At 37.4% G+C, this 13,036-nt stretch overlaps 1 protein-coding gene across 3 annotated transcripts in view; it reads right to left on the reverse strand.

Moving 5' to 3' along the window:
• Positions 1-13,036, reverse strand: part of TNS3 (tensin 3) — a 282,436-nt gene that overhangs the window by 155,496 nt on the left and 113,904 nt on the right. For all 3 annotated transcript variants that reach the window (XM_075212670.1, XM_075212668.1, XM_075212671.1), the window contains exons 2-4: positions 8,899-9,010; positions 8,061-8,098; positions 4,474-4,512 (exon numbers count right to left, since the gene is read on the reverse strand). In XM_075212670.1, coding sequence (XP_075068771.1) covers positions 4,474-4,512; positions 8,061-8,098; positions 8,899-9,010 — 189 coding nt within the window. The remainder of the gene's footprint in view (positions 1-4,473; positions 4,513-8,060; positions 8,099-8,898; positions 9,011-13,036) is intronic.

Below are 13,036 nucleotides of genomic sequence, written 5' to 3' on the forward strand. Positions count from 1 at the left end.
ATATATGGAAATAATATGACCTGATTTCATATAGGGTGAATTTCAAACCTGCTATATTGAATCAACAATGTACTGATGGTACTTTAATATATTGGTTAATGTTAGTGCAAAGGATCAATCTCTTCATATATGTATAAGTTATTAAAAGAATTGCCCAATTCCCTCTCACTATGTGTCAGATGTAAGCATTGCTTGTAGCGGTTGTCTGGCTTTAATATGGCTAATCCAATCACCATGAACCAGAATGGCAGAAAAACAGATAGCCATCAAACTGACAGACCAAGTACAAAAAATTAGAGTTGCTGGGAAATTTTCACAACAATTAATATTACTGCATAATAAACTCATGTCATTTAACTTTGTCAAATGTGAAGTATCTAACTATGTGCATCAACTAAATATCTAAATTATGCTCAACGGCCAGTAGTTATGACCTAAACTTCCTCAGTGAAGTTTCATTCAAGGAGAAGGATTACTCTAAGTTTGAGGTCTTACCAATCACTATTGATCACTGTTTTGAATAAAATATATGGTGCATTTTATTATTGACTAAACTCATCTTGTTATTGGATATTTCAGGTTTGTAATAAATGGAGTTAATATATTAGTTGTAGGTGGAAGCCTAAGCATTAATATAACATGTTGTGCACGCCAGTTTTGAAGCATTACTATTTAACAATACATGTGATCAGGGGCGGATTGGGAACTTAAAGTGGCCCTGGAAAAAATGCTTGAAGTGGCCTCTTGTGGGCGGGTCCAAATCAACTGTGGGTGGGCCCAATACAAAAGTAGGCAGTATTTAGAACTACTGGAATTCGGTTGTAGTAACATTTAGGAAATCCTGGATGTGATTACTTAAGACACAGTGGGTCATTTCTAAAGCAAAGCAGGGAAAAAGCTGCCAGTCCTGTGCTATAAAAATACATGAATCCTTTTACATTATCTGTGACTGGTTTATGCCCCTGTGCTCAAACTTCTTTTGTTGCCTACGAACACGTCCTTCCAAAATTCCCTTCATAGAAGCATTTTTGACTTTGTTTAATAAGCTTACTATTACGAAACATGTTGGCAGAATCCTATTTGATCAGTCTGCCACAGCAGCATATGAGTACCTCACCACACTGTTGCATCTTTCCCTGACATCATGAGCTGTAAATTACCATTCAAATCTCTGTCTTTAATATATAAAAATGTGTACTGTGTGTTTCAAAAAATGCATTAAAAATAATCCTTATAACTAATGGCTATCCAGTGCAATCACCAGAAAGGTAAAATGCTTCAAGCATCTGCAAGAAAACACTTATTTTGTAACAATTCTGTAGGAGCCCTAAATGTGCCCAGTGATTGGTGGTGGTTTGATTTAATAACAGTGAAGGGAGGGTTTGCAGACAATGGCATAAGTGAAGGGGAGAGCTATTCCAAGGGTTTGCTGGTGATACAGTAAGGGCAAAGGAGGCAGGATTAATGATATTGTCAGTGCAATGGGGGCTGGCCATATTTTCAACAAAGTGATCTGAGAATGGGACCAATGCAAGGTACAAGGCAGGAAATGGAATAAAGCTTCGGGGGGCCCGGGGCACAAAAGACAGAGGGGTTATCAAACATGACAAATAAACAGGCAAAACTGTGTGCACTACTGTTAGGTACACGCAGCTTTGCCTTCACAAATAGTACAGTGTGAAGTGGGACATACCTCCCAACTGCCCTTTCAGTCGGACCAAATCCTAAGCGAGACAGTCACCGAAATTCCTTACTGCCCAACCAAATTCAGGACAGTTGGCAGACTGTCCTGCTCTCTCCTACCTGTTCTTGGCACTTTCACCACCTGTGGCTGCTGGATCAGTTGCTGCTTGTCTGGATCCTGGAATGTTGGAGGCCCTATTTGAAAAAAAAAAATGAGTACATGAAATCTCAAAAACTCCAACCATCCCTGGCATTTAATCAATAGCACCCACATTTAATAATTAGGCCTATTTCCCTCCCTCCAAACAGCCCCAGCAATAAATTAATAGCATTTACGTTTAATATAACCATTTTCCAAACATCACAGCATTAAATAATATTCACATTTAATAAATAGCTCCCTTCCCAAAACTCAGCCCCACATTCAATTAATAGCCCCAATCCATCCTAGCATTAAATTAAAGGTCCCTTCACTCCATATTAATTTAATAGGCCTCATATTAAATGAAATTGTCCCACCAATAAATTACATTGGCCCACAATCATCCCACAAATAGCACCCATTAAATAATTAGACCCAACCTAAACTCCACCATTAAATTAACACCCTACCTCCCACCCATGAACTATTAAGACAGCCCCCCCCTTCCCTAATATCACACAATATATTAAGACCCTCCCATTCCATCCTTTAGTAGCCCCCACTCCTATCCTACACACTCTTTAATAGCCCCCCTCACACCCTTTAGTAGCCCCCCCCTCACACACACTTTAGCAGCCACACACACTTTAGCAGAGAGAGACACACACACACACTTTAGCAGAGAGAGACACACACACACTTTAGCAGAGAGAGACACACACACACTTTAGCAGAGAGAGACACACACACACACTTTAGCAGAGAGAGACACACACTTACCTTGTTCCTGCTGCAGACTCCTCTCACTGCACCAATGGGAATACAGCTGTCATGTGACACGTCCCATGTGACCTGTGTAGGAGACTGCAGCCACAGCGGAGGGAGAGATCGATCAGAAGAGAGATCCGGGGTCACATTAAGGTGGGTGGTTGGTCCCGGAGGAGGGGCCAATCACCTAGTACCACACGACCCCCCCACCCTGCCAGTCGGCCTACCGGGACTTTTCCCGGTCGGTTACATGGCCAATCCGCCCCTGCATGTGATAGATTGGATGATGCCATTGTTAACATCAGTTCCCCAAATGTTCTACATTGCATCAATACAAGTGAACAGTAGTTCCTTTGTACAATTTTTATGAACATAATCTTAAAAGGAGGCTAAGGTGCCATTTTTTAAACGTACAATTATAGGGCATCATAATACTCATTCACACAAATATCCCAAATTTATCATTTACACTTAAAACTAGCGAGTGTAGATATTTGAACGTAACATTATTATGGGTTTCATGCTAAACATATTCTTCCTCATATCTTTTAATTAAAACAATAGTAAAAATGAATGTGAAAAAAAAAAAAAAAAAAAAGATTCAAAACAGGACAACCCAATTTAAAAAGCCAAAGAGTCAGGCTGAAGGTGCCGAACAACATCTTTCTTGGGGAATACAGATTTGTCCTCGTGGTCAGGTCCCTTTGTGCAGTTTAGAGCTGTTTGTATTAGTAATGGTGTACTTTCAGATTCTAAGTAAGTAACTTGTGTTAAGAGCGAGTACCCCCACTGCTGCCAAACGGGAGCATAGTTATTTCTTGTACTTTTAATTCCATGATTGTTTCCCTTATTAAATGCCAACTATATATTAATAGAAGCCTAATGCAAACAAAAAAAACCCAAAAACAAACAAAAATAAAAGCCTTTGGTAGAGAACGAGTCCATTGTGTGAGCATTACTGTCTTTCCACATCGGTCCTCCCTGCTAAACAGCAGGCGACAACAGTGAGTGTGTTGACATACAGTAGGAGGTAACAGCGGCGATACAAAGCTCTGCCCAGTAGAGGTGCTTGGCATTCTTGCTGGGTAGATTAACATGCCAGCATCTTGCCTGACCTGGTGCTCTACTGAGTGAATAGAAGGAGGAATTGTTTACATTAGGCTTCTTTTACTGCCTAGTGAGTTAAATGACACTTCCCCCAAAAGTAACAAATCCACTTTAATGATTTTCTCTTTGTTGTATTGATTTAAAATGAATGTTTTCAGGTCCACTGTGAAAAAGCCTTGCACAATAGTGATGTCTCACTTGGTAATCTCTCTTGTTCCAAATGCTCCATCATTCAATCTGCTTACGTCATAGACAACTATTATATTACCTCTGTTTACAGTGTTGCAGCATATGTTGCAGCATAGTGAAATGTAAAAAGATGTTTCAACAGAAATAAATATAAATATATATTTTGATACATCATGTATGAAGTTTTAGCTAATAAAACAAAATTTTACATGAAAAATGAGTTTATATTTTATGTAACTACATCCTCTATCACAATTTTGATGTTAGTGTACATCTTTTAAGGTTTGGAAACTATCACGTTTATTGTTCCCAGATGTAGGACCATTGTAGCTCTGATTACTATGGGGGTGGAGAACCCCTTTTAACCTTAGATGAAGACTTGAATTGGCCATGCTTGTTAACCTAAGCAATCATTAGTGACATTAGTTATTGTACGAAAGTCAATAATAATTTATCATATTTATGTTGGGATTTAAGCAGTGCAGGTAAATAGAAGCTAGCCAGTCATTAGGGGCTTTTGCTGTGTTTCGATCTTCATTTAAGTTTTACTTACAAACACAAAATGATATCTAAGTTATACTTACCAACTCATAATTCACAGGAAGAAAACATGGAGTTACCACCTAAAAACAAATGAAAATTAACTTGCTGTACTTCTAGAAATACAGAAAAATAAACAAACTCAAAACATTTTTTAGGTTACTCAAAATACCATATGTTATGTTTCTAAGCATATAAATTAAGTTTTATTACCAAGACTTGGTTTCTAAAGGAACACATATGTGTAAAGATGTTAAATGCACAGTAAAATATACTTTCTAAAATACACTATTTTTATTAGTCTTTGTTTTGCCCACTTTCATTAAACTGATGCAACCGGAGTATAATGGGTTATGTTACTGCTCCTTTCGTAGTATAAAAGTCTGCTATGTAACACGATACCCTCAATATTATTTATTCAAAATAATTTGGCCTTATGCGAACAATCATGCTCAGCTTACCAAAACCACTGGCTCCGGTACAGCCAGGATCTGGAATCAATCCACCGCACCTTTCTCTGAATAGAAACAGATGTCTGTGTCTAGCCTGCTTGCTTGCTTTAGGGTAAGGAAAAACATGAAGGCAGGGGGAGGGGGTGTCACTGTAGTGACAACAATATTGAGAGAATATGAAACTTGTGGATGAAGTTGTTGGTTTGACCAGTTTGCGAGGATGTGTGGAACTCACAGGGGAACATATTTTGGTACGACTAGAAAAAACTTTATCATAGCACCAAAGAAGCAGTGTACTTGTAAGTAGGAATTATAAGACTCTAGCGCAAGGCCAAAACTTGTACAAAGTCATTACATGTAGAAGTGGGTACCAAAACTATAACATAAATTAGTAACTTGGTTAAAGCCTTTAATGCTAAGGCTGACTGGGATTCGTCCTCATCACACAGGGGGAAGAAAGAAGTTAAAATTCTTGTTACCTTCTCCCCATAGCTATGTCCTGTAGGTGAACGAACTTTCATATGAGATACCCCATAATAGTTATTATCTGGTGATCAGCAGAAATAATAGCACAGCCTACAGAAATAATTAAAAAGTCCAGGGATGGCAGAGATCTGCCCAATCATGGCTTTTATAAAAAAAAAATAAAAAAAAAAAAAACAGGGGCACCCTTATTTTAAAGAAGTGAGTCCCATCTTTCTAATATGGGTGCTTAGAAATTATTGTGTTTTGATTGAGACACCACCACCATACACAACAGGAAACATTAAGGAGCCCAGGATGGGGTAGTTGTATTGTAATGTACAGATCTCCTCCCATCCTCCTCTCCCCCCTCTCAGGGGCATCCTCATTTGAAAGAGTGAAGTCCCCTCTTTTAAATAGTAGTTTATATTTGGTGCTCACCAGACAATAATACCCTACACTACAGAAAGCCTAAAGAAGTCCAATGGTGTAAGGATTATAATGCCCATATAACCCCCATCCTGGTATCAATAAACTCAGGGGTATCCTCATGCAGTAGGTTGTCTAGTTTCAAATGCCTTGTTGGGCTAATCCTATTATTCCTACACATTTATGCATTTCATTCAAAACAGTGCAAACTAGCAAAAAATAAAATAAAATTAATAATGCACTTTCATTTTCAAGTGTAAATTTTATTGCGGAAAACTATGTGTAGAAACCTGCCTGATTTTTGGCTCCAAGTTTATTCTGCAGCAGGACAAGGACCACAAACATACAGCCAATGTCATTAAGAACAATCTTCATTGTAAAGAAGAAAAAGGAATCCTGGAGCCCTGATCTCAACATCATTGAGTTTGTCTGGGATAACATGAAGAGACAGAAGGATTTGAGCAAGCTTACACCCACAGAAGATCTGTGGTTAGTTTTTCAAGATGTTTGGAACAACCTCCCTGCCGAGTTCTTCAAAAACTGTGTGCAAGTGTACCTAGATGCATTGATGCTGTTTTGAAGGCAAAGGTTGGTCATAAGAAATTACGATTTGATTTAGATATCTCTACTGTTCATTCACTTTGCATTTTGCTAATTGATAAAAAAAAAACTATTAAATCACTTCTATTTTTGAAAGCATTCTTACTTTGCAGCATTTTTCTACACCTGCTTACAACTTATGCACAGTACTATATTTAGTGTAACATCTTAATGAACAGATTAATCAATCTGAAGCTGAGAGCCCACAATGATTACCAATTCACAGGTCACTATATAAAAATAAATCCTATTTAAAACATACAACCAAAATTAAAACAGAAGACAGTCATGTTAAAACTATTCATGAAAATTTAGTAAAGCACCAGCTTGATGCTGGGTCACATTAACCACAAATATAGCACTGACATAAATACAAACCTTATTCCTTAAAATAAACTTGGTACAATAGTCAATAAACAAAGGTCATTTAAAAAAAGCAGTCATTGTACACATTGGTTAATCCTACCTGGAACATCTAATCAGGTCATTGCCATTCAAAGAAACAGCATGAATTAACAACTCCACAATGAGTAGTACTGACCGCGAAATAAATCTATCACTTATATAAATAAAAGATTTATTACAATAAAACCATCTTATTACAGTAAACAGTAACAAGGTATCAATTGAAAAATGCAATAACTCAATGACATGCATATCATAACAGAGTAAATAATCAGTGAAAAACTCCCATAATATTCTATTAACCAGTTGACGAACCAAAATGTTTGAGCACTATATTTAATGAATGATGACTATTTTTAATCTTATGCTCATCCATTAGTTCTTCGGTTTTGACATTGCTGGGGATATGGCAACATTTAGGCCTTCAGGTGTATTTCAGGAAATGAGCGTGTTGATCTGATGGGGAGTGGTGACCACTTGTGTAATTGTATAAAAACTTGAACTCCCAGGAGGTTTGATATTTGCTGATTGTGCCTTGTCGTGCCATGCCATGTAAATGAACCTCAAAATAGTGACCTATTTATCATTATGAAGAATGTTTGTCAAAGCACATTGTACGCTGAACAGAACCTGTTTGTTTTATACTTGATCCATTCAGCAAGCTTTGAGTATAACCAAAGTGCTCCTCATAATGATCAATATATCTGGTGAAAACAATATTGTTACTTATCACAGACATGTGTACAACTTCCTATGAACATATACGTTAAATGCCACAATGTGGGGAAGGGATTAGTGTCAACAGGCTATGGGCAGCATGGTGGCTAAGTGGTTAGCACTTCTGACTCACTGGGATCATGAGTTCAATTCCCGACCATGGCCTTATCTGTGTGGAGTTTGTATATTCACTCCTTGTTTGCGTTGGTTTCCTCCGGGTGTTCCGGTTTCCTCCCAACCTCCAAAAACATACTAGTAGGTTAATTGGCTGCTATCAAATTAACCCTTGTCTCTCTCTCTATGTTAGTCTAAATTGCCTAACATACACACAGAGACAAAGTTCCAATGAGGCAGGGACTGATGTGAATGAGTTCTCTGTACAGCACTGCGGAATTAGTGGCGCTATTTAAATAAATGGTGATGATGATGACAGATAGAGATTTGGGTAGAAGGAGGTGGTCCTATCACTGTGACACAGGAAAACGGTCATGTCAAATGCACCTCTATATGATACAAAGTACATACAGCCAACTTCTTTAACAATTGCTGACAATAAAGCATCTTACCTTTATTTCACATCTTTTGTGACAAACATACTTGCAAACTAAAAAAAAACAAAAAAAAACAATTGACCAGTTTGCATCAATATTCAAATACACCAAACAATTAAATATTTTAAAAATGTCAAATTAATTTAACATACATTTAACTTTCCTTACAGGGTTTAACAAAATAAAAAAAATTCAAAATGACAAGACAGAACAAGGCTATAGGAGCCAGTAGAATGTTTAACAAGAAGAAATAAGAAGTGTAATATACCTAAATGTAATATTCCTACGTATTTAGAACATAGACATATACTGGTTTAAATTTAATGCACCCTACTAATACACTTGTAATACCAACATTTTATTTAACTACTTACACTAATGGATTAAGAAATAAAGTAAGCTATCAACAACATGAACATATTTACGCATAGCACTTTTGCCTTGACAACTGTAACTGCTTGGAAGTTGTAGAAGAGAGACATAGGCAAATATGAGTACATGGCTTAACCACTCCTGCTATTTAGGTGGCACATGGCACAGTCTAACAAATGGTGATGAAACAGGTTCTGACAGATAAAAATAAAAGTGAAATATGATAAGTAACAAATCGCTTTACAGGAGTAACTGTATAGTTTATGCAATAAGATGATGCAACTTTAACAAAACTCAATGATGAATCTGATATTTTGCCATTGTAACTATCATATACTAAAATTATTTAGATGTGTATTCAGCAACAATTATTTATGTTTTTATGTTGCGATTCAATATGCTCTGTGTCTTCATACACTTATCCAAATCTGAATTTGTAGATAGGGTGCCTAATATTATATATTATTACATATATTGTTACCTCGGCAAGAAATTCCGTGGTCACTCACAGGATGCTTGCAGACAGAACAAGGTTTTGACTTTGTGAAATATTTCTGTTTAAAGGTGTGCGAGCTTGAAGCGATTTCTTCTGGCTACAAGAAAAAAACAAAACAGAAACACAAGCATTATTTAGAACGAACAAACGTGTTAAATTGGACAGTACAAAATGAGCCAAGGCAAAACTGAGTTTCAACCAAAACTTAAAAAAGTTACGAGAAATTAAGGTTATTTTTTCTAAAAAGGCTTAAACACTAAACATGCTAACATGGAGATGCTTTACAGCAGAAAAATTATGGTTCTAAAAATCATGTAAAACACCAAATAAATGATAGTAACAGCAGAACCTTAGTAAGTTATTATTTATTTATTTTTGTAAAACAAGACCGTTCAGCAAGATTCTGTAATGTAGAGATTTTGTCTAGAGGTCCGGATACTTTTCGTGAATAGATGATGTCTCTAATGCCTTAGGCCAGGCACAAATCAACCCAAGACTCTCCTCCACATGTTGTGAAACTAAAGCTCCCAGTATGCCCTGTCAGTCTCTAACTCTGGCCATTGCTGGCCTGTGCAATGTTACTCATGAAACACAATTAGTAAGTACAACTGAATGGCTCTAGAAGCAGAAATGCACACAGTAAGCATACTAGCAGTAATATTAAAAAAACGAAAAAAAAAAACCAAAGTGGTCTCTTACATACACTCTAGATTATATATAATTATCTCTTTGTACAGGCTAGAAGTAAACTTAAGCCTGACCTCTGATCCCCTTTGCCTGATCTTTGTCATTTCTGGATCCTCACAGGTCAAAATAAAATTAAAATTTGCATAATAAAACTGTACAATTATGAGATGATTAGCACATGTAAAAAACTCATAGGAGGGCTCGAGAAAAAGATAAGACATTGTGGAACAGACACCAATATAATGGCTCTACAGTAAGCAAGCAAGCTTAGTAATGCCAGCTCCTGAAACAAAGTAACTAATGTACATACATCGATAATTTAGTTTAGTGTCCCTTTAAAAGGTGTTCAAAACATAGGAAAAACTAAAATAAGCCATGCATTTAGGTTTCCCACCAGTGCATACATGTCTGAAAAGCCACCTCAGAAAACTGAAGTGGTTAAAACACAGAAATCGGAATAGAATAGACATATATAATTTAATTCAATGTGCAGATCATTAAGATATTAAAAAGTAAGTATAAAACAAATAAAAAAAACTATTTAGTAATATAAGGCATAATTGTATATATCTTATATCAGCTGATAAAACACTACACCTATACACAATTGCAACTTAACTGTATTATTTATTACAGGCAAGTAATCCTACCAGCCAAACTTGAAACTACTTGAGAGTCAGCTTCTCCATTCTTGCAAGGTGTAAAATTATAATATACAAGTAAATCGACAGTCTAAATCAAGAAAGCTTTTTGACCGTTAACCGAAATTCAGTAAGCTCACACCTCATCCTCTTCTCTGTAAAATGTCACTTTGTCCAAGCAGCTGTAGTTTTTTAGGTAGGAGAGGCTAAAAACTTTGTAATTATGACTTTCAGCAGCACAGACACGCTTTCAATTTTTTTTCCAAGGCGTAGAGAAGTGCCCTACTTTGACCCTTGCATATATGAATCCCAAAAGGAAAGTTCAATTAAGTGGCAACTGAAAGAGTTCTTTATGATTAGCTAGGCCCCCTGGTTAGGAAACCTCAGTGAGCAAGTTTCAATACTGCACAGACGATAGTAAGAAATGTCATTACAATAGACAGATAGATACTCTTTTGCCCCAAGCAAGACATAATGACATCAATTTTCCTTTGTTTTGAGATAAGGGAACACCAAAACAAATATTGTATTTAACACACACAGACATATATTCAAATACAAAAATGTACTATTTAAGGATTAAAATTACTTTAAAACCTTATTTAAAATATAACTCAGTGGACATGTAAAGATTTATTTTTATACATCTTAAATCCCAGAGATACTGAAAGATACTTTAATGAAACATAGGCTGCTTGATCTGTTATAAATTTGTGCAATAATTATTACCATGCAGCTGTCCCCAAACTACTTGTATTAGCACCACTGAAGCAAAGCTTTTTAAAAGCCAAAAAGGGGTATATGTATTATTGGCGACAGCAGGGCCGTAACTAGGGCTGTGCGATAGGGGCGACCGTCCAGGGCGCAACGCTGAAGGGGGGCGCAATTTAGGAATGTTTTAGGTTCATTTGGTTAAAATTGAGGGCTAGGGGGGCAGCATTTGTCTTTCTCGCCCCAAGCGCTAGAATTCTAAGTTGCGGCTCTGGGTGACAGTGAGGTTGCAGAGCCTATCAAGATGCAGAACGCAACTCTACACAATGATCTTCTGCCAGAATGTGGGAAGCCTCCTGTTTTTTAATGTAGAAAGTAAAATCCCCTCCTTCATGATAAAGGAGGAGGTTGCATAAACACAGAGCGGAAGTAGTGAAGAGTGCTGCGATGACAGAGAGGGGCATATGCGTCGGTTAAGGTCCGCGCAAGCATACAGAATTGCACACAGTATGGTGAATGGGAAGCTTGTTTGGACAACAGTATGAGGGCTATTGGAACAGGTCACCTTGCCGGCTCTGCCAGAACCTGCACGCCTCCATGTGGAATGATGAAGCGGCAGAAGATGCTTGGGGATGGTGCAGCTTCCCTCACATGCAAGTACATGCTTTATATTTATTTATGTATAAGGACAGGCTTCCTGGCTGAACAGTTCATCCTTTTTAGGAGACCTCTTCAACCAGTATTCAGGGGTCTTTCTGGCCATGTCTGTTATGCATGAAAGCTTGCTAACACCATCCAGAGATTTTTAAGGGCTTGCTGAGAAAAGCTTGGCTTTTCCCTGCTTGATACATTTGGCAAGATCACAGTCCCAATAGAGGTCTAAGGGGACTGTGGTAAACTGCGATGGTAGGAGTAATCTCCGATTCCTCCTGCGTTAACCCTTTTCTCCGGATTACTGAAAACTAATTTGCAGCAGTCTTAATAAGCAAGTCTTGGGTAGGTCTCTGCATTGTCTAAACACTTCCCTTCAACAAGATGATAACCAATTTTCATTAGAAGAAAAATGTGAAGTATTAATTTAATGGATTCCTTTATGATCTGTTTTTTTATTAATATAACATAATGAACTGATAGAAAATGGTAATCTGCTGCAGCACATGCAACCAATATCTTCCAGACCAGTTGAACACAAAGTTAAATATTGGTTTAAGGTAAGTGATCATTTTGTATATTCTAATTAGTGGTCCAATTCTTTATTAGAAAGACCTTGCGGAAGTTTCCGAATCTTGAGGTACTACAGGAACCTGGGATTAAATAGAGGTTTTTTTTTCCTTGTGTTTGCCAAGAGTAATACGACGATATGTATAAATGATCCCTGTGACAATTGCTTTTGTCTCCTGTAAAAACTGAAACGTGACTAACAATTTGATGTGCAGAAAAATACTGCAAGAGCTTTAATGAAACGAGAGCTTCAAATGACTATGCATAGAGAATGGAATGGCTAGTATTAAGATGATTAATTTTAACTTATAATAAAATGTATGCAGCTTTTCTAAAAACAGTGTTTTTTGGGACTGTTAAACCAGCTATACAAGTACCTATTCATGGGTGAATACACTTTACATAGGAATAATTTAATAGTGTAAAGGGTAAGTAAAGTCCATAAAGAATAAGTCAGCTACACCAAAATCTCAATGTTAATTTTGTACTACAAACAGCTACATACTTTACTCTAGCATGATCATTGTAAGTACTATTCAGCTCCAACCTGTGTCCAAAGTATCATGAAATATGGGACAATACTTGTACACATGAGCAAGTGTGACAGGATGGACCGCCTATGACACCACCTTGTCGGTTGTTGCTAGGAACTGGCTGGGCTTACTTTGCCACTGTTCTTTTTCGGTATCTCAAATACGCCCTCTCACCGCAGTAGGAGGAGCTTACAAATGCCGCCACCAGCACCGGGTTTCTTCTGGGTAACCGACGCTGCAAGTGTACCCCATTGCTGGTGTACCTTGGCTAGTACCCCTGAACTCTTACTATGGATCAGGGTTGCTGTGGATGGATCCCCCCTGGCCTAT

This window comes from Mixophyes fleayi, chromosome 5, assembly GCF_038048845.1.
Source record: "Mixophyes fleayi isolate aMixFle1 chromosome 5, aMixFle1.hap1, whole genome shotgun sequence".
In the NCBI taxonomy this organism is placed as follows: domain Eukaryota; kingdom Metazoa; phylum Chordata; class Amphibia; order Anura; family Limnodynastidae; genus Mixophyes; species Mixophyes fleayi.